General features: G+C 38.7%; 1 protein-coding gene across 4 annotated transcripts in view; it reads left to right on the forward strand.

Annotated features, from left to right (window-relative positions):
• LOC136857668 (zinc finger CCCH domain-containing protein 13) overlaps positions 1-23,248 on the forward strand; it is a 214,556-nt gene that overhangs the window by 23,940 nt on the left and 167,368 nt on the right. For all 4 annotated transcript variants that reach the window (XM_067136501.2, XM_067136503.2, XM_067136504.2 and 1 more), the window contains exon 7: positions 10,369-10,762. In XM_067136501.2, coding sequence (XP_066992602.2) covers positions 10,369-10,762 — 394 coding nt within the window. The remainder of the gene's footprint in view (positions 1-10,368; positions 10,763-23,248) is intronic.

Consider the following 23,248-nt stretch of genomic DNA (forward strand, 5'->3'; position numbering starts at 1 on the left):
CAGATGGCAGAGCATTCAAGTTGACGGGTTTGATCCCAGCTCAGTCTGGTAGTGCAGTATTTGAATGTGCTTAAATACACTGGCCTTGTGTTAGTAGATTTACTGGCACGTAAAAAAACTCCTGTGGGACAAATTTCCATCACCTCGGAATCTCCAAAAACTGTTAACTAAATAAAAAAGTAGTGGAACATAAAACCAATAACATTATTATTCTTTAAATTGTGTCATAATTTTGATCATGATTTTGGGAAATCATGATAAATTCTAGTAAGCGAGATGTCTATTTATTTTATTTGAGCAGTTATACCGATCGTATGTCTGTATAATGCAAAAGGGTCAAACCTGAAGTCATTCTCAGGATTCATACTCGTATTCCCTTCCCCTATGATCATTAGCGGATCAAGATCTTTCATAACTCTAACAGACTTATGCGAAGAGGTAGAACACTGAAATGTAACTCAAATATTGTTTGTTGTCAAATTATCATGTTTACCCATGTAATTTTCTCGCCCTAAATTTGAGGAAAAGTAAAAATTTGCGTAATTTTACCACCATGATTATGTTAAAGCGGAACAGTCTGTTGTACAAGGCCGCAGGGGTATCAGAAACTGTAGTTACCGCCAGGTTACACCATTTGCTTTAATGCAGTAACTAAAACATAGTGTTCCTGACCTTTGGATTTATATCTGTTAAGTACAAAATTACAGTGAAACCTCATTAGTGAATTCCTCATTAACACGTTTTTCTGCTTAGCATGTCATAAATTCACAAGTCCCGATTCTCATCCCATTAAATCTATATAAAAATACCTCATGTATTGCATCACAAATTTTCGCTATTACCACTTAGTCATCGTCATCATCAGTTTGCCCTTCCAGCGTCTTCCGAAGTTGCCTATTCAAAAAGATGTTGTTGTCCATGACAGATTCCCAATTCCTTCCTCTTCTCTCCACGTCTTCCCTCAGTTGGTCTTTCCATCTTCTTCTTGGTCTTCCAGCTGATCTTCTACCTGTTATTCTCTTTTCCAAATAATCACATGGTAACCTTGTGCTATTCATTCATTTAATATGCCCAAACCATTTAAGTCTAGATGACCTAAGTCTTTTCTGCATCGCTTCATTTAGACTAGGTTAGATTGGATATCTTCATTTTTCACATGATCAAGTCGTGTCTTTTGGAGGGCAGTTCTAAGAAATTTCATTTCACAGGCATGAATCCTACTACAATCCTTTGTTAGTGTGCAGGTTTCCAGAGGATGGGAATGAAATATGACTTGTACAGGATCATTTTTGGTCTTTGTGGGATCTTCTCATCCCGTAGTAGGTGTCTAAAAAGGATCATTTTTGGTCTTTGTGGGATCTTCTCATCCCGTAATAGGTGTCTAACGTTACTGTAAAAGTTAGAGCTGTCTGTTATTTCTATCTCAGCTCTATTATTACTAGCCATTACGCTTCCTAAATATCTGAATTGGTGTACTACTTCAACTTGGTGGTCCTGTATTTTTGTATTGCATTCTGTATTATGTCTGCTGATTTTCATTGCTACTGTTTTTGATGGGTTCAGTTTCATTCCATAATCATCAAACTTCTTACACCATGAATTCAGATTATTTTGCACTCCCTCCTCTGTTTCATCCCATATTTTCACATTGTCTGCAAACACCAGAGCCTGAAGATCTTTATTATCTTTTCCTTTTAGTTCCTTTACAATGGTATCCATAACTGCTATGAATAGTAGAGGTGATAAGGCACTTCCATGTTGTACTCCTTTGGTTGTATTGTACCATTCAGAGTAACCATCTTCAATACTGACACAGCTTTTGCAATTAGTATATTGCATTTGGATCTTCCTAATAAGGTACTCCGGTACACCAAGTTTTCTGAGACTTTTCCAAGTAATTGATCTAGGAACATTATCATACGCCTTTTCAAGATCCATAAACACAATAATTACGTCTTTTCCAGTGTTTCTCTGCCAACATGCCGCTTAGTATGATCACATTTTTCCTAGCCTTGAAAATGTTATTTTTCATCCCTTGTGGAAGGAATGTGATTTCTAACTCGGGGGGGGGGAAGATCCCTTACCGCAGTTGTGTGATAATGGGAAAAGGCCTTGAATTCCTGAACTTTTCAGGATAAGTTGCACCGTCTGGGAGCAAGCTGTTAGCCTCAGAAATGCTCAGTTTTGCTATTTCCTCTTGAAAGGTAATGTGTATGTCCTATTCTGCGGCAAATCGGGAGTTCCATGTTTACTAATAAGGCGGCAGCGTAGTACCGAATACAACCAGAAGTTCCGAAACCGGCCGAATGCCACACGGCCGATTGGGACTAAAATTGATAGCTTGTGTCGAGTTAGATGCGGCTATCGGTGGTTGGCGGACCCCTAGTGAGGTACCTGCGTGACTAGTTCCATGGCCGGGTATACAGATAGATCTACTCCGTGGATCAAAGGTGAACACGGAATGTCTCTGTTCATCAGAGGTATTTTCAGGACTTTTTTTCACCAGTATCCAGCTGCATGACATGTCTTCACAGATGGTTCTAAGATTGTAGAAAATGTGGGATGCTCTTTCGTTTCTGATAATATTAGCAAGAAGATCTTACTTCCTGGTATCTGTAACATGTATACCGCGCTTAAATTTTATTTTTCAAATTCCTCAGTTGAATGAATAAATTTATTATATTCGAATGTATTTATTATTTATTCTTGACATACATTCATGGCAAAATTAGGGTTCACGGCCCTCTCTTACACTTAACCACTTTAAGTAATAACATTTACAAACGTAAACTTAAAATTAAAAGTAAGACATAATAATTCTACAAATAATTAAATACTAGGGACAGATACTCAACACTGTTGATACGACATAAATGCAATTAAAATTAAATGCTTAATACTGCACATACAGTAAAACCTCGATAATTCGAAATCTCGCCTAATTAGTCTATAGTTGATCTATGAGGCTTAAATCCATGTTGTTCCTCCTCAAGTGTAGGTTCAACATATTTTCTAATCCTGTTCTCAAGGATGGATTCGTAGATTTTGAGGCCATATGACAGCAGAGTTATACCTCTGTAGTTGGTACATTTCTTTCTATCACCTTTTTTCAACAATGGGATGATGACTCCTTGCTTCCAGTCATTGGGTATTACATTCTCTTTCCAGATTCTATTTAGTACCCTGTACATCCCCTGTTGTCCTACCTCTCCTAGTGATCTGATCATCTCAACACTTAATTCATCTGATCCAGTTGATGTGTTGTTTTCAGCTTAGATATTGCTGTCTCTACTTCCAACCATGTCAGACTAGTGGTATTTGTGCTGCCAAAATCATAAGGTTCGTCATCTAATGGAGTGACATTTTCATAACAGTTCAGCAAAGTTTCAAAGTGCCTTTGGAACTCCTGTAATATTTTGGTCTTATCCCTAGTCACCTCACCATTAGGTTCTACAAATTGGATAGATTCATTTTGAGTTGTTCTATTCTTAACAATACTGTATAACAGTTTTTTTAATTCCATCCTGCGTTATTTTGGTAGCCAGATCTTCCTTGCATTTCTGCTTTTCAGCTACAACCAACTGTTTGACCTGTACTTTTTTCTTTCTGTAAAGTGACAGCTTCTCTGCTATTTCATGTTGATCTCCCCGCGTTTTTGCTTGATATAAGGATCTTCTTGCACGGTTTCTGTCATTGATAGCCTTTTTTAATATCATCATTCCACCAGGCAGTTTCTTTAGGTTTTCTTATTTGACTCTGTCGTCCACATACTTTTTCTGCTGTACCAACCATAACCTTCTTTAGAGAATCCCATTCTTCATCTACCAATTTCAGTTCTTCTCTCGGCAAACAACCTGCGGACACCTTCCCTGAATTCTTCCTTTACACTTGGCTTGGTTAGTCGCCAAGTTTTTATTTTTGGGACTCTCTTGTTACAGACTTTGGGAGGTCTTTCCTCTGCAATAACTGCAACCAACAGTGTATGGTCTTCACCAAGGTCTTCACTTGCAATGACCTTACCATCATTGACATTTTTCCATACATTTTGATCTATCAGAATATAATCTATTACTGTGCCTATTTTATCATCCCAGCTATGATTTTATGGGAGTCCCTTTTCTTAAACCAAGTGTTACTCACTATCATGTTGTTTCTCATGCATAGATCTAGCATGTATTCTTCCTCTTCATTTCTGTTTCCCCATTCCATTTGGGGCCAGTATGGATTCATATCCTGTTCATTGTGAGCCAGCTTGTGAATTAAAATCACCCATTACAATTAGATTGTCATACTCAGTGTGTTCTTTTTTTCTTTTTTTTTGCTAGGGGCTTTATGTCGCACCGACACAGATAGGTCTTATGGCGACGATGGGATAGGAAAGGACTAGGAGTTGGAAGGAAGCGGCCGTGGCCTTAATTAAGGTACAGCCCCAGCATTTGCCTGGTGTGAAAATGGGAAACCACGGAAAACCATTTTCAGGGCTGCCGATAGTGGGATTCGAACCTACTATCTCCCGAATACTGGATACTGGCCGCGCTTAAGCGACTGCAGCTATCGAGCTCGGTGCGTCCAATTCTATACTGTTCTATTAAGAAGATGCATTATTCTGGACTATTACCCTGTGTTGCACAACATTACATTGGATTTATACATCATATTTACAGGTAATAATAAAATATATACTACTAGCTGATGTACCTGTGCTTCGCTATGGAATTCTACATTGCATACAGAATTCTAGATTGTGAGTAAGATTGTAATAAACTACATAGCTCTAAACGTTACCCTAAAAATGTGACGGGGAAGTCATCAAACATCATCTTTTTTATGTGAAAACTGGGTTAGGGAATTAATGGTAGGCCCTCTTGCCTACCATCAGTCACAATCAAGTTGGGGAATTTTCATTATAATGGCAGACTCTCACTCTCCACTTGCCTTTTTATATCCTCAGAAAGACTGCCATAGTGGTTTTCCCAACTGAAATGAACATAGGGCATTACAATGACGCCAGTAGGATTGTCGCAAATAAAAGCAGTGCTATCATGTGAAATACTCGATCATATGAAAAACCACACATTTTCTCACTTTTAATGAACAGTAGTACAATGTCGATCTAACAGTCCAAAGTTGCAGAGCTGGAATGACCAAACTGCAGACAGGCGTGAGCCGTGAACACACTTTTATTTTCGGAAGGGGAGAGACGGGCGAAGAGTGGAGTGTCCTGGGGGAAAAGCTATGCCCTTTTACTTTCTGTTTCCCAGGAGTACCCGATGAGTTAGAAAAATCTCAGTTCACTACACTGGCTGGGGAAAATCTGTCTGGCTTGGAGGCAAATTTTTCCTCCAAGCCAGAGGAAAAACCCTCTCTTGGCTGCTAATTTGGAATAAAATGTATGTAGAATTTAATAAAAGTGAAGAGGAAGAATCTTTTCTTAAGAAACGGCTCATTTCAGGGTTGATTTTGAGTTATTTATTGAATTGTGTTGCTATAATTTGGAATAGACCAAAATTGTAATTCTAGACCAGGTCATAAGTGAACTCTGCCATTATTCCATTAATTGTGCACACTGATCAATCCAATCAGCGTGTCAGAGTAGGGATCGAATAGCTGGAGTACTATGATGAACCAGCGTGTTTTATACCAGCAGTATCAAAAAATGTATGAGCTAGAGGAATGGTATGCTGGAGAAGAAAGTTTACTAGCTCCCCTGCTATTTCCCGCCAATATTCAGGCAGGCTGTTGTACTCGGTACGCAGCAGTAATCCCATCTATCAGAGATGAGTGACAGCATTAGAGACAAAGAATATCATGACAAACAATGGTCAACGTAACGTTATTTTTGATCAAGTTTATGAGCTTTCAGTATTATAGGCAGTGTTGCCAACTCAGCGGATTTTCCGCTAAATTGGACGGAATTTTAAATGGAACGGCGGAGACATTTTCCATTTAGCGGCCAGCGGATTTTTGACGGATTTTCAAACTTCTGTTAACGGATTTAAGGAGATTGATTCTGTAACAAAATCACCTTTATTCATAAGGAGAAAATTACTAACCCGTTAGTTAAATGAACTTACGCTGCATATGTGCACTTAAGAAATATATGACCGATCAGTCTTCTTTGCTCATCACTATCAACAACTGGCGGAAGACCTGCCATCTTTGAAGAAAGTTGAAAGTTGTTCCGCCATGTTCTCTGGTGGCAGAAAGGAATAAATACTCACTTATAAAACGCTATATTTCTTCTTGTATTCCCTCTATTCGTGCAGTTAATCGCAGAACATGTCCTAGGCATGTTTCCTTGTTGACAACTAACAGCTGAAGGAAACATGGCGGACGTGCTGCAACTTTCCTCAGCTAGGAGCGCTGTATGAGCACTTCCAGTCAGTCTAGGTAGTATAATATAGGTCGTTGGTCATAATTCATCACGAAAAGCCAGTGATGCTTCTCATCAGTTCTGAAACCACAGGATCTCAACTCAACATATCTGCTTCAGAGGATATACTACTGAAAGGAGAAGATGGTGTTGAATTAATTTTCCCTATAAAAATATGCTATTTTTTCCAATTCGGAATGCAGCAGAATTTAGCGGATTTTCAACAAACATTTAGTGGAGAAAAGATTTCTGGGTTGGCAACACTGATAATAGGCCTTCACATTTAGTTTTCTTTCGACTCTCAAATACCACTCTTATCATAGTCGGTACGGTAAAACTGTACAAAACATACATGTTCGGAAATTGTTTTCCCTATAAATTCTGCTATGTAGTACTTTTTGATAGGACCATTAACATAGGTATTTAAGAATTAAATTTTAGGTGTCTTCCCCTAAACTACCATTTCATCCAGGGTGAATAAAATTGCTTAAGGCTTAGACTGTAGTTTCTTATCCCCAACTCTATATACCGATTTTCATTAAATTCTGTTTACCCATTTTCTTGTGGCCAGCCCCGTGGTGTAGGGGTAGCGTGCCTGCCTCTTACCCGGATGCCCCGGGTTCGATTCCCGGCCAGGTCAGGGATTTTTACCTGGACCTGAGGGCTGGTTCGAGGTCCACTCAGCCTACGTGATTAGAATTGAGGAGCTATCTGATGGTGAGATAGCGGCCCCGGTCTAGAAAGCCAAGAATAACGGCCGAGAGGATTCATCGTGCTGACCACACGACACCTCGTAATCTGCAGGCCTTCGGGATGAGCAGCGGTCACTTGGTAGGCCAAGGCCCTTCAAGGGCTGTAGTGCCATGGTAATTTTCTCGTGACTCGGCGTTGATATGGATTTAGCAACAACAATTCAAATTCATGAATATCTCTGTTATCATAGCCGGTACGGTAAAAATGTATAAGACATAAAGGATCGGAAATTTAATTTTATATATCTTTATTTTTGCAATATAATAGGACCACTAATAACATGAATATTTGAGAATTAAATTGTAGGCCTTCCCCTAAACTACCATTTCACTCAAAGTGAATAAAATGATGTATAGCCTAGATTGTAGTGGATTGTTCCCCGATTTCACATACCGATTTTCATTAAATTCTCTTCAGCCATTTTTTTGTGATGCGTGTACATTCATACATACGGACAGAAATTACGGAAAAGGAAAAGTACATTTCCTTGTTACTGTGGACACGACCGATACAGATATACCATTCTTTTTTAAATTCTGAGCAATGTACAGACAAAACTCTTATTTTATACAGGGTGTTTCAAGAATAGGGGGCATAATTTCAGGTGTGTATTGGTTACATGTAGACAATCAAAATAGTGCATCACAACATGTGTCCAGAAATGCTTCATTTCCAAGTTATGGCATTCACAACACTGAACCGCGAACACGATCCCAAATGCCAGGAGTATTGTGCATGTCCTCATACGATGCCACAATTTGATTCCGAAGGGTTTCCACATCAGGCAGCGGAGACAAATACACCAATGATTTTAGATGGCTCCACAAGTAGAAAATGAGAGGCTTCAGATCAGGTGAGCATGGAGACCAAGCAATCGGGTCACCTCTACCTATCCATCGATCAGGAAACATTCGATCCAAGTCGATGAGACATCTATGTGAGGTCTGTATTCAAGCAGGAGGTGGACATTTTGAACATCTTCTGTAATGACAATGACCTGCAGAAAGAAAACTTTCGGGTGAAGTTCAGTGTTGTGAAGGCCATGATTCGGAAACGAAGCATTTCCGGACACATGTTGTAATGAACTATCTTGATTGTCTATATATAACAAATACATACCTGAAATTATGCCCCCCATTTTTGAAACATTCTGTATATATAGATTAATTACATGTTCTTACATTAAATAAACTCATATTAATCTACATACAGCAGATGTATCGTGCATAACCTCATATGCTTTGTTACACAAGACAGATCATACAACACAAAATAATAAATGATACGACCAAGATTTATACCAAATAAAGTCCGTACATAACTACGTAAATTATAATAATAATAATACTAATAGATGTAAACAACTTCATAGCCACACCTCACAAGTCATAATAATAATAATAATGAATGAAAATCCACAGCCTGTTTCCAGTCATTTGACCCGGTCAGGAATGGAATGAATGAAGTCCCGATCTAGCGAGGATAGGAAATGTGCCGGCTGCCGAAGCCTGTCGCACTCCTCTGGGGTAATGATAAATGACTGATAGATGAAATGAAATGTTAATGGAAAGTGTTGCTGAAATGAAATATGACAGGGGTACCTGGAGAAAAACCTGTCCTGCCTCCGCTTTGTCCAGCACAAATCTCGCATGGAGTGACCGGGATTTAGCCATGGTATCCAGCCGTGAGAGGCCGGCATGCTGCCACCTGAGCCACGGAGGATAATAATACTAATAATAAATAATAATAATAACAATAACACTTAACTAACCAAGCTTGATATTTTCACTATTTACCCATGCGTTGAGAGAATTGTTTCCAAGTTATACTAGTCCATTACACTTGCATCAATCCTTCCCATAACCCTTCTTAGAATGATAAAGTTTAAGATCTTTGAGGTATGTACTATGAAGCTGATGGTGCTGTGATGCTCACATTTTGGAAGCGGCACTAATTTATTAAAATCAAATAACATAGAAGAAAGATGAAGATGGTACAAAACAGTAAGGAATGAAATAAATAGAGAAATAAGAGAAGTTAAACAACAATATCTACAAGACCAGTTTCATAAATATCCTGTATCAGAAGTCACACTCCCTATAAACATATTGTGATCACTGGTCTATGTCGGGTCCTGGGTAGCTTCTACAGTTTTTGCTTGATCGTGGAACTTTTGCCTGACTAGAATTAAGTCAATTTGGAATCTCCTTCTGTCTCCAGGTGATGACCAGGTGTACCTTCAGTGAGGATGGTGGTAGAACCATCACCTATAAACACACAGACAGACAGACAGACAGACAGACAGACAGACAGACAGAACTCTTCTTCACACAATCTGTAGTCCTCCCATTACATAAGGAGAGCCTTTCATTTAGCAATTTTAATGATATTTCTTTTGTAGAACTCTGGAGGAGGTGATCTCTTCCTAGACATTGTATATTTCATAATTAAGAGACACGTTCACATCACAACGGCACAGCTACAAACACAATGTGAGGGAACACTGGTGAAATACTTGTGTTGACACCACCACAAGCAGGCAGTTGCTGCCATCTCTTGTCAGTTGCACAAACCACATGAGTCCAAGACTAATGTTGTTTATCTGAAGAACAAGAAATATAGCACACCATTACACACATTTGAGATGGAGAGACTCGTGTTGTTCATGTGTCAAACTGTGTATCTACCATTAAGAATGCTCCTACATGTAACTGAGTTTCGATAAAAAGTGGACTGGTGTTGTTTTTGCAATTGTCGATACATGTGAATTTGAGAATTATTTCTAATTTACCAGAGTGGTTGTATGTAGTACTGAAAGTGTTTGCGTATTGTAGCGTATCTTTCACAGTTGGGTACAAATTCTGCTACCATTTGTAATGGTTGCTAAGTCCGATAAGATAAGCAATGGACCATGTCATAAAGGCAAAATAATACAGCTGAGGATATTTCCATGCTTATTGTGAACCTTCTTGCTATGCAGTGATCATCTTGCAAGCTACAGCTCTTAATGGGCTGTATGTTTGTTTGTTTGTTTGTTTGTTTGTTTGTTTGTTTGTTTGTTTGTTTGTTTGTTTTCTTCCAATTATTGACGTTCTCGTAGTACTCCATTCTCCTGCCCTGGACGTGCTGTTAACGTTCAGTTACCATATCCATCATTTTCTATCTTGTATTTTATTGTAATATACTTAAAAATTTATTACATCAAGTATTATAAGTGATGCTTCTAATTCTAATCTCCACAGGTCTGAAGCATTTATCTCCTCGCCCTAATCGATCTCTATCTCTGGATCGCAAGGATAAGCATAATCGTAGTGTGTCCCCACGAAATCAAGCAAGGGATCGTGATCGTGACAGAGACCGTGATAAAGACAAGGACAAAGATAAAGATCGTGATAGAGAAAGGGAAAAAGAAAGAGAACGTGACAAGGAAAGGGAGAAAGAAAAAGAACGTGAACGTGATAAAGACAAAGATAGGGAGAGGGAAAAGGAAAAAGAACGTGATAGAGACAGGGATCGTGGAAGAAGTCGTTCCCCGAAGGGTAAGGGGAAATCTCATTCTCCTAGGCGGACTTCTCGTCCTCCTAAAGATCCGAGAAAGAAAGACTCTCCTGACCTTGGAAAAGATAAAGGATACAGGTAAGTTTGATAATTTTTATGTGTTTCAAATAAATTAATGTAATTGCTGGTTTCAGGCAGTTTTCAGTGGGTGTTATTGGAGGGTATTATGATAACTATCTTTGGTTTGTGGCACATTAACCTTTTAAGTGCTGAGATACCAGTTGACTGTTTGGTACCTCAGTGCTAAGTTCATTCATATGTAAAAAATATTTGTAGAAGCCTCCATTAGCTTAAAATGTTTATAAATGTTGGTTATTTTTAAATCTAAATGCAAATGAAAAATCCTACACTTATGTTCAAAATTATTTTGAGAAAAAACAAAATTACACCTTTTATGCTCACACGTACATCATATTTATACAAGGTAAAGAGCCCAAAATAAAATTATTTCCTAAAATCTGTAGGCAACTAATACATGTAATTCCTTACAAGTACATAAGTCGATATTTTAACCCATTAACCCTCGAACCGGTAGTTGAAATAGCTCTAACCGGTGGGTGTGCACCACACATTTGCAGTACCTGATGTATGTCACTCTGACAGATGTATTATTCAGAGAATATGCACATATAATACGCCGAAACATTCAGCATGAACTGGACTGTTTGACAAGCGGTTTCCATTTACGCTCAATGTAATATTTTTTAAAATTTTCCGCCCCTGTAATTGCCCCCTCAAAAAAAAATCAAAAATATTTGTTACTTACACATCAAATATAAATGACTAATCAGTTTTTCTGAAACTTTTAAAAATATACATTTTGTGAAGAAATTAATTCTGATGATAGGCATGCAAATTTTAAGTAATGTTAATACTTTAGGAATTATTCAATAAAAAGTCCACGAACCTGCTACGCTGGCGTAGCAGGGGGAGAGGTGATACTCCCATGTGGCGCGTCCCAGGTGGCGGATAGGGGGGTCCTAACCGGCTTGCCGGCGGACTTGAGGGAAATAAAATACCTCTCGTGGACCAAACACACAACCCCCTGTGGGTGGGGGACACCGACGAAGAATACACCCGCGGTATCCCCTGCCTGTCGTAAGAGGCAACTAAAAGGGGCGACCAAGGTATGATTGTCTTGGAACCATGAAACAACTTGTGATTAGTACCACCATGCAGAGAACACCATGGGTCGCTTTTACTTGCGCGTAGTACCACTATATTAGGTACCAAATAGGTTTGTAATTAGTAGCACACAGGAGCACCGTGCGGTCGGCTTTTGCAGTACCTGTGATTAGTACCACCATATGAGCAGGACCATGGGATGATATCTACCATGGTTCTGCCTTGCCTGTGCTTAGTACCCACTATATGAGGAACACCACGGGATAGTGGAAGGTCCCTGTGGTTAGTACTCTTATGTGATGAACATCATAGGTTTGCGTTGCCTGTAAATGGTGCCGCAAAGTGAGGAAAACATAGGTCTGTATTATATGTCGAATTTCATAACCTCTGAGTTGTACAATAATGTGTGGAATACCGCAAGTCTCTGCTACTTTTGATTAGTACCGCAACAGGACAAATACCATGGTTCTACTTTCCTAGCAATCAGTACCGTTTTGAGGGGCCGATAACTTGGATTTTGGACCCCCTATAGACTGCAAGCATCATCGTTTCAGTATTCTGCTATAGCAGCAGTCCCTTGGTCAATATTCCTATTCTTTTACGTCAGTTTGTGTGAATGTAAAACATTGTGGTCGCATCCACTGATTGTTTTAAATTCATGTCCATCCATTCATTCTTCGTTCTCACGCTTTGAATTCTGGTCAGTGGAGAATTTTAGACTTTTAATTTGTAATTCCATTTCGTCTCATTTCGTACCATTAGGGGCCGATGACCTCAATGTTAGGCCCCTTTAAACAACAATCATCATCATCATCATCATCATCATAATCATCAATAAAAAGTACGTTGCTTGATACAGTTCTAAATGGTGGGTGTTCATAACCTACCTCAGGTGGAGCAACACTTATCCATTATGCTGCAGTAGGCCTTGAATTTACAGATGCATTTAATTCTATTAAAATATCTTCATCATTTAAATCCGAAAATGTAGCCATCATGTGTGTATAACACACAGTAAGCAATGAAAGCAAGTCACAACAAAATTAACATGTGTTTCAAAGCTGTACGAATTGTGACCTTCATTTGTTTCAAAGATATCACACATAAATGATGCATTGAACACCGAAACATTCCACATTCCAAGGAGAAAACATGCCTGATGAATGCTGCCATCTAACGTAAATATTCACAACTTCTTCTACCTGTATTTACTGATAAAGTAGACCTGACGATCTGTTGTCAGCGGCGGTTGAGATAGGCACACACCTGCCGATCTGTCGTCAGCTACCGGTTCGAGGGTTAAGCCCTGCATATTTGTTGGATTGAAACTGCATTGTGGCTGGGATTATTTTGGAGGAAATATAGTGTTGCTTCATATCATGAGAAATTTCTTACTTACAAGACCATTAAAGATTTAAATATACATGAAAATAAATGCCTTTCATACCACAAACTACAGAACAAGGAATGCATTATAAACATTTTCTTTTATTAGCACCACGGGTCAATCAATCAATCAATCAATCAATACTGATCTGCATTTAGGGCAGTCGCCCAGGTGGCAGATTCCCTATCTGTTGTTTCCTAGCCTTTTCTTAAATGATTTCAAACAAATTGGAAATTTATTGAACATCTCCCTTATTCCAATCCCTAACTCCCCTTCCTATAAATGAATATTTGCCCCAATTTGTCCTCTTGAATTCCAACTTCATCTTCATATTGTGATCTTTCCTACTTTTAAAGACACCACTCAAACTTATTCGTCTACTGATGTCCTCCCACGCCATCTCTCCACTGACAGCTCGGAACATACCACTTACAAGTAACTATTCTCATTTTGGGTCCGTATTGAAGTTGACGTATGTCTCAGAAAATGTTTCAGAAAATCCTGATCATTTCTTCCAACAAATGTTTCAACAGAATTATAACATCAACTTGATTATCTTTTAGATCCAATCGACTCCCACATAATTTCTGAACTCCGCTAGCTTTGACATACGTTTTATCAATAGCAACGCCTCTACAAGACGTTCCATTTTCCTTTCGACTTTCAGATATCCACCATATACATTTTAACGTGTTCATTACGTTCACACTTCCGTTTTAAATACTGACAGTGATTTTACCGTCTTGGATTCAACTTGGGAATTGAAGAAACATCCCCCTTTGATGATTGTGTTTACACTCAAGGCCATCACAGTCTTAATGATATTATAAAAAAGGATCCATTTTAGTTTTAAACTCTCAAAATTTCATGTTTAATCACGTTTTAATCTTCAAAACTGTTAATTTACTCTCTTTTAACATATTTTGGTGCATTATCATTGTTTTAGATGTTATTGTATAATGTTTTACGAAATCATTTTCAACATTTTAACCTATAATTTATAAGATTAGAATGACTCTACATGTATTATTTTTAAGATTGATATAGGCTGATGATGCCCGTAAGGAGGGTGAAACATGTACCATTGACTTTTATGTATTATGTATACATTTTTTTGACCATATGAAATAGTGGATCATATTGTATTGTATTGAACAGGTAGGCTTACAATATTGTAATAATATTTGAGACATACCACTTAGTCGAGCAGCTCGTCTCTTTTCTCCCAAGTCTTCCCAACCCAATCTTTGCAACATTTTTGTAACGCTACTCTTTTGTCGGAAATCACTCAGAACAAATCGAGCTGCTTTTCTTAAGATTTATTTTTTCCAGTTCATGAATCAAGTAATCCTGATGAGGGTCCCATACACTGGAACATACTCTAGTTGGGTCTTACCAGAGACATATATGCCCTCTCCTTTACATCTTTACTACAACCCCTAAACACCCTAATAGCCATGTGCAGAGATCTGTACCCTTTATTTACATTCACATCTATGCGATTACCCCAATGAAGATCTTTCCTTTTATTAACACCTGGATACTTACAATGATCTCCAAAAGGAACTTTCATCCCATCAACGCAGTAATTAAAACTGAGCGAACTTTTCCTATTTGTGAAACTCACAACCTGACTTTTAAACCCGTTTATCAATATACCATTGCCTGCTGTCCATCTCACATCATTATCGAGGTCATGTTGCAGTTGCTCACAATCTTGTAACTTATTTATTACTCTATACAGAATAACATCATCAGCAAAAAGCCTTACCTCTGATTCCACTTGTTTACTCATATCATTTATATATATAAGAAAACATAAAGATCCAATAATACTGCCTTGAAGAATTCCCCTCTTAATTATTACAGTGTCAGATAAAGCTTCGCCTACTCTAATTCTCTGAGATCTGTTTTCTAGAAATATAGCAACCCATTCAGTCACTCTTTTGTCTAGTCCAATTGTACTCATTTTTGCCAGTAGTCTCCCATGATTCACCCTATCAAATGCTTTAGACAGGTCAGTCGCGATATAGTCAATTTGACCTCCTGAATCCAAGATATCTGCTATATCTTGCTGGAATCCTACAACTTGAGCTTCAGTGGAATAACCTTTCCTAAAACCAAACTGCCTTCTATCGAACCAGTTATTAATTTCACAAACATGTCTAATATAATCAGAAAGAATGCCTTCCCAAAGCTTACCTGCAATGCATGTCAAACTTACTGGCCTGTAATTTTCAGCTTTATGTCTATCACCCTTTCCTTTATACACAGGGGCTACTATAGCAACCCTCCATTCATTTGGTATAGCTCCTTCAACCAAACATAAATCAAATAAGTACTTCAGATATGGTTCTATATCCCAACCCATTGTCTTTAGTATATCCCCAGAAATCTTATCAATTCCAGCTGCTTTTCTAGTTTTCAACTTTTGTATCTTATTGTAAATGTCATTGTTATCATATGTAAATTTTAATACTTCTTTAGCATTAGTCTCCTCCTCTATCTGAACATTATCCTTGTAACCAACAATCTTTACATACTGCTAACTGAATACTTCTGTCTTTTGAAGATCCTCACATATCATTGATATAAAAGAAAACAACTGCCTGCTGTCATTTCTTGATGGATACAGTACTTTTGCATCCATCTCTTGGCACAGACCAGAGTAAAGTGTAGCTTCCACCGAAGTCCCAGTCAACATCCATGGCTGTGACATTATGGAAGTTGCTGGGGTATGGGTAGTGCTGAGTAATGGCATTCAGAGCATGACTAGTGCGTTTGAGTGTTATGAAAGGTGCTGCTCATAGGGTCAGTCGTGCTGCAATAGTACTTTCTGACCCAGTGAGGAAAGCAATGGCAAACTATCTCACTCCTCATCTTGCCTAGTAGCCTCATTTTGGTGCTGCCATTGGTTTTTGGGGTTTCCTTATAACCGCATAACCTTTGGTGGTGCTATCTGAGGATCCAACCAGCCTCTGGGCTGATGACCTAACAGACAGATAAAAGAAAACATAATATTGCCTTGCAGAGCCCCTTTCTTAATCATTACAGCATCAGATAATGCTTCACCTACTCTAATTATCTAAGTTCTGTTTTCTAGAAATTTAGCCACCTTTTCAATCACTCTTTTGTCTACTTTCGTCTTGTCCAACAGCCCCCATTTTCGTCAATACTCTCCAATGGTCAACCCTATCAAAAGCCTTGGATAGATCAATAGCAATCTGACCTCCTGAATTGAAAGTATCTGTGATATCTTGCTGGAATCTTACAAGTAGAACCTCACTGAAACAACCTTTCCCAACCCTGAACTGTATTCTATCAAACCAGTCAGTAATTTTGCAAATGTCCGCTTGCTGAGCTGTAACACAGTCTTCTCCTTGCACTTCCTCTTCGAATTCCACATCTATTTGTTCTTCAGGAGCATTGTTCACACTATTATTAATATTACTGTTAATTACACTAAAAAAAAATGACATTCCTAATCATCATTACTTTCTAAAAGGTTTTATATATAGGTAAAGTTCAGTTCTTTACTGGCAGCCATCTTGTTTACAAGCGAATCTCAAAGTCTAGAGTTAGCCCACTTCAAACTAATATTACCAAGCACACTATCGATATAAAACACTTTCTAAACCTGGAATGTGATGACAGCTCAGTGTTTTCTACCAGTTTTTTTTAAATAACAATTTGTTTCATTAACAACCAGCTGCACCAACTCCACTGGCAGAATAGTTTTTTAAAAAATCAATGATTTTGGGGTTGTCATCACACACTACTTGGCTCGCAGAGTCTGTCACAGTTACTTGAAAGTCTGGTGGAGAAAAGTCATCCATCCACCACGAAAATTGTGATGAAATAGCTTTTGAACTCACTGTGTTTTTCTTCCTTAGTTTAGAAGGAGGCTCTGTTTCTTTCTCGCTTACAATATTTTCAGCACACACTGTATCACTCTCACTTTCAAAATCGCTTAACAATTCTTTAAAATCATCATCTTTATCATCACTTTCAGCTGTGGTTAATAACTGAAGATTCTTTGATCTGAAATAACATCGCTGCGAGAGCAACTAGCGTGTTGTTCCCCCATGTTTGTTTACATCACAGACGAGCTCCACAGACATCTACAGAAAGCTCTGCAAGTTACTTCCCGAAGCTATAAGCCGTGATCAATTAATTCTGCATAATGCCCAACAGATGGCAGAACATACCAGAGATCGAATTTGAGAGTGGACCCTGAAACTAAAAAAAAATATATATATATATAAAGTTCTTGTGTACCGCCTATACACGGGCGTAGCAGTGCTGGACCGGCCGTGTCAGCCCGCCCATAGGTGGGCGTAGCACTCATCGGGTTAAAGAACTCTTGTGTGATAAAAGTCTGACCCTCCAACATCTCTGAAGATATATATATAACACAATATAAAAAATATAAACAAATAACATGAAAGATATCTCTCATACTTAAATAAAATGATGACAATATTCTTTTAACAAACTTGTGGAGACTTTGTTCTTGCATTTGGTAAGTTGAAAGTTTATAATATTGATTTTTTAAATCAAAATTTCCTGTCTGTTGCAATTTCATGTGCCCAATATTTATCCATTCTGAACAAGTTGGATATGCTGTACATCATGTAAACATACCAGTATATCACAAATTTAATAGAAATTGATAGTGCCACATGCAAATTCAATTTGATTGAATTATTATTCTGTTGCAGAACACGTGAGCAGTCACAAATACTTCTTTGTATGGTGCAGGCTATTACAGAATTCTGTGTACAACAACTAGCTGTCATAATATTAAAATATTCATAAATTCAGCGGTATTGTAGAGTACCCGCCAACAATTTAGAGAGTTGTTAAAAGTTTCTCGAGTGCACAATTGTGGTATACAGTATATTTTAACAAATACTTACACATAAATGGTCCAATTCAATTGTATGTTTGCCATCATGCTGTTCACACTAGTCCATATGCTGCCACATCCTCAACATATTTTGCATCATATCAGTGTGATAGTTCAAAATACGAAGGGCGCACTACATTGTTTTACACTTTATTTTTTGTACGTCCAGGTATGGTTCACATTTCACTTTTGAAGGTGGTGACGTGTAACTAGTGTCTTGTTCCACCGTTTGGTTGCAGCACATGCACAGGGGCCAACGAATGCACTAGTCGTAGCCATTCATAACAACACTGTCAGCGTAGGAGCAGCCAACATTGAAAGCAACCGTCAGAGACTGCGCTATACGATCTATGTCGCCAGTGACGAGGCGAGTTGGGCTTGAGCTTAGGGTCGCACAGCTATGAGCTTGCATCCGGGAGATAGTGGGTTGGAACCCCACTGTCGGCAGCCCTGAAGATGGTTTTCCATGGTTTCCCATTTTTACACCAGGCAAATGCTGGGGCTGTACCTTAATTAAGGCCACGGCTGCTTCTTTCCCACTCCTAGGCCTTTCCTATCCCATCGTCGCCATAGGACCTATCTATGTTGGTGCGATGTAAAGCAAATAGAAGAAAAATGTTGCCAGTGGCAATCTAGTGTTTGAAACTGTTAAAGAGTATGTATACCTATGGCACAGCTTTAAACTGGTAAGGGATGACCAGGTGGCAGAGATCATCACACAAATTGGTCTGACCTCGGCAGCTTTTGGCAGGCTCATCTACATCTTGTAAAACCCATAGGTGCTGATGGACCTCAAGAGGGAAGTGTACGACACATGTATTCAATCAGTTGCGACATATGGGCTTGAAACTATTGCTTCCACTGTGAGCATTTCAAACTACCTCCTAGTCTGTCTGAGAGTGACAAAGCTCTCCGTGCTGGAAATCAGACTGTGTGATAAGCAGGACTCAGCTTGCTGACGTGATCGAGCAAGCAGCAAGACTAAAGTGGAGGTGGGCAGGCCATGTTGTGAGGAGCACCTCAAAATTGACCAAGGCTCTGATGGAGTAGTAATGTCAGCAGGAAGGATGACAACCTATGCCACACAGGAAGCAACTGGATACTTGTCACCCAGCAGAGTTCACTATGAAAAGTGGATGTCACCAGAGTAGAGAAGAAGAGAGGATACTTTTCTGCTCACCCTACTAATGATGAAATACTACTGGAGCTAATAAAAGAACAGAAAATCAGAGTACATGGCACACTCTTTGAGGAGAAATGTTTACATGTGCAACTGAAATCAACCTAGGTGGTAATTAATAATTATCACTGGGGCCCAGATTTTTAGGTTTTAACCTATTCTTTTCCTCGCTATTTAATTAGAAAATTTCAGTATATTCATTCGTTCCACACTTCCTGGAGCAGAATATGTTAATTTCATTACACCTAAAAAATCTAAAAGAGAGGTTGACACCTAAAATAACCTAAATAGCTGTTTCACCTTCTTCAAATAAAGAATGCTATGTCACCATTGAAATACATTGTAAAATTATTTCCACCGTCGTCCACAGAGAGTAGTACAGCCGACAGAGTATGTGGTGAATGGTTCCTGCAATATTTTCTAACCGTAATTGTTGTATAGCAAAACAATGCCTAAATCGCACTTATTGAGAAAATGGATTGACACAGATGGACACTTCACTACGAGTGGTCGAGTAGTCTTTTGTCAGGCATGCTCTAAAGAAGTAAGTTTCCCGTAACTGACCTAAAACCTGCATTGCAATACCCTAGCTTGCTTACTGAAGAGTACTTAGGATTTGGATTCTTCATTTCAGGTTAAATGTGAGTAGAGATCCCATCTTGAGCAGCATAAATCTGCAGCTGCTCACATGGCTAGCGTAGCGAGGAGAGATAAGTCCAGCAGCAACAGTAAGCAAACATTTATTTCTTCCACAGTTGGCAGGCCTGAAGATAAAATTAACTTTTACCTATGTCAGGCATTGTTATCTGCAAACGACCCATGGAACGTTCTAAGTAACCTGACTATGAAAACATTCTTGGGAGACATCAGTGGCCGCAGTATACCTAATGAATCCACTTTAAGGAAGAATTATTTGGATCCTGTTTACCAGAAAACATTGGACGAATTAAGAGAAGATATAGGTGATCACTATATTTGGTGTTCTGTCAATGAAACATCTGACAGTTGCAGTCGCTTCATTGTGAATGTGGTAGTATGTGAGCTGGATCAAAATGAACCAGGTAACCCTCGTCTAATTCTTTGTAAAGAAATAGAACAAACTAACAACAGCACTATAGCCTGCACAGTGAGGGATGCTTTACGCATGTTGAGGCCAGCAAAGAATCAAGATATTTAGTTGCTTTTATTAGTGACAAACAGTGCTGCCTACATGTTGAAGGCAGGGCAGGTTCTACAGTCCTACCCGAGCATGCTACACGTTACGTGCTTGGTCCATGGCCTGCACCGCCATGCGTAGGAGATTATAAGCAACTTCAGTGAGGTGAACAGCATGGTTTCTTCAGTCAAGAAAGTTTTCTTAAAAGCCCCAATATGTATACAGTAGTTCAAAGAGAAACTACCAGCAACACCTCTTCCACTTGAGCTGATACTTACCCAGTGGAAAACTTGGCGGTCTGCTGTTATTTACCATGCTGAGCACCTAGAAGGAATTTAAAATGTCGTCAATGACTTGGATGAAACAGGAGCTTCCTACATCGCCAAAGCCAAGAAATCGCTCGAGTGCCCGACCCTCGTCGCTTCCCGAGCATATATTAAGACACATTTTTGTTTTATACCAGAAGCTATTCTCCAGTTGGAAAGTGCAACCTTGCCACTCAAAGATACCCTGGATATCACTGACAATGTTTCCAGAAGAGAAATACCTGGGCCATTGGGAATGGCATGTTCATCGAAGCTGCAGAAGGTTCTTCAACGCAATCTTGGTTTTGAAGATATGAAAGTCATCAATTCAGTATGACAGGAAGAAAAGTATTCAGGAAAATTACCCCTACAACCTGCGGCATTAGCATCTACATACGCTCCAATGACGTCATGTTCCGTTGAAAGAAGTTTTTCGTCATACAAGAATGTGTTACGTGACAACGAGAAATAATTTACGCCAGACAATTTGGGTATGTACGTTGTTATTTACCTGCAGTGCCAAAAAATAAATTACAAAGGAAGCAGTAAAGTGTATTATCCGTGTGTTTTTATGAATATGACAATGTAAACTTTTGCGAAATAAATATATACAGTAAATACATTTTACAGAACTACAAAAACAGAAAATTATTACTGCCTGTATTGATTCTGGAGGCAAAACCTAAAATAACCTATTTTGAGAATACAAGAAACCTAAAGTGAAGGTTTATGCCACCTAAAAATCCGGGCCCTAATTATCACTATTGTGAAAATAACCCATTAACAGGATTTGAAGAGTGATGACAGAAAAAAGTTGTATAAAAGAACTTACATTTTATTTTTTGCAGTAAATTTGAAGATTATTCTATAGATTAAGGGTAGCATATAGTATTAATATAGTTAGTAATAGTTGATGTATTGATCAGCCCACAGATTTAATTGGTGTACTGCTTAATTTTTTTTAAACTGTAGCTAAATTTACTGGTATTTAAAGTAGTAAAATTACCAGCCTATACATTTATTTATTTATTTATTTATTTAGTCTGATCCAGGACACCCTAGATTTGCCATAAGACACAGAATAATACACAATAACAATTTTGAGGGAAGATAAAAAGATTAATGTTTAAAAAATGATAGGTTACAATTAACCATGTTAAATGGCATGAACTCCATATAAATGGTGACGAAGAATCGAAACGGAGTACTTGATGAGTGAGACGACTATCTCATCTTGTAGGCTTCTCGCTAGTTTATATTTTTGTCGCCATGTGACGAAAGATTTGGGAATTGTTCCCCTCGCGCCAAAGAAAAGTCCAGTCACCGTAATTTTTTTAAGGTTATACGACTCAAGAAAGAAAGGGATGGTTGGATTATAGATATCCTTTTTCTCATTGTCTACGTCAGTCGGCTGAGAGGCTGAAGATTCAAAGCGTACCGTAGGATCAATAATTTCTGCTTCGTTCCTCCGTCTATCAATCGCTATAATATCAATCCTGCGAGTGCTGCCTCCTTCGGCGAGGCAGTGGACTTCTTCGTACACTTCTAGATTTTTGAGACGAAGAGCATTAGCAATCAGGTTTCTGATGATGTTATGGCGTTTGATCCTAAGCAGTTCTCCTTGAGGGCAACTCCCCAGCACATGTGGTAAGGTTTCATACTCACTGCAGTGTCTGCAGTGGCCTGTGCTGGTAGAACGTCCCGGCAGAGTACGTACTGGTGCAACCATCGCTGTCATCTTCAACATCTCCCTCCATTCCGAACAAGTTAAACCATCTCTTCTGGTAACCCAAGAATTAGCAGCAGGAACTTGAGCAAATAACTCAACACCTCTTCCTTTTTGTGGATATGCACACCAAGCTTCAAATTCGCGTGTTCTAAGTATATCGCGCAGTTGTCTAACAGATTTCGTTGATGTCTCTTCATTGAGTTGAAGTTCAGATAGGCAGCGAGTTTTTATTGCTGTGAAATTTCGAACAGCATTTACGTGCGAATCATTCACAGCTTCTAGCTTAAGATTGATGTTCAGCTGTTGAAGGTATGCTTCCCAAGTAGCGCGCATTAGTGCTAACCCTTTACATTTGTGGCTCGAATATATCATACTTGTCGGTGTGTCACTCGGAAGTTGTAGAATTTCTTTAAGTGCGCTTCTGATCATGTTGTCGGCTTTTAACAGACTTGATTTGGGAATTTTCTCAACCGAAACAGTCTGGAAGGGGTATATCAGTGTAGGGCCAATAAACTGATTTATTACAGTCAATTTTTGATGCGGTTGGAGTAAGTGAGTCCTGGTAATCTGATCTAAGTTAGCTTTCAATTTTTCAAGTACCTGATGTTCATTGAAGACTAAAGTCTGTCTGAAAGTTGCCCCTAAATATTTTATTTCTTCACTATCATTTATACTTCTAATGTTTCCAGAGACCGTCACGATATCGTCAGAATGAAGCTTACCATTTTCTATAATAATGGCATTTGATTTGTCTGCATTTATATGCAAACCTA

The sequence above is a fragment of the Anabrus simplex genome, chromosome 1 (genome assembly GCF_040414725.1).
Source record: "Anabrus simplex isolate iqAnaSimp1 chromosome 1, ASM4041472v1, whole genome shotgun sequence".
Taxonomy (NCBI): domain Eukaryota; kingdom Metazoa; phylum Arthropoda; class Insecta; order Orthoptera; family Tettigoniidae; genus Anabrus; species Anabrus simplex.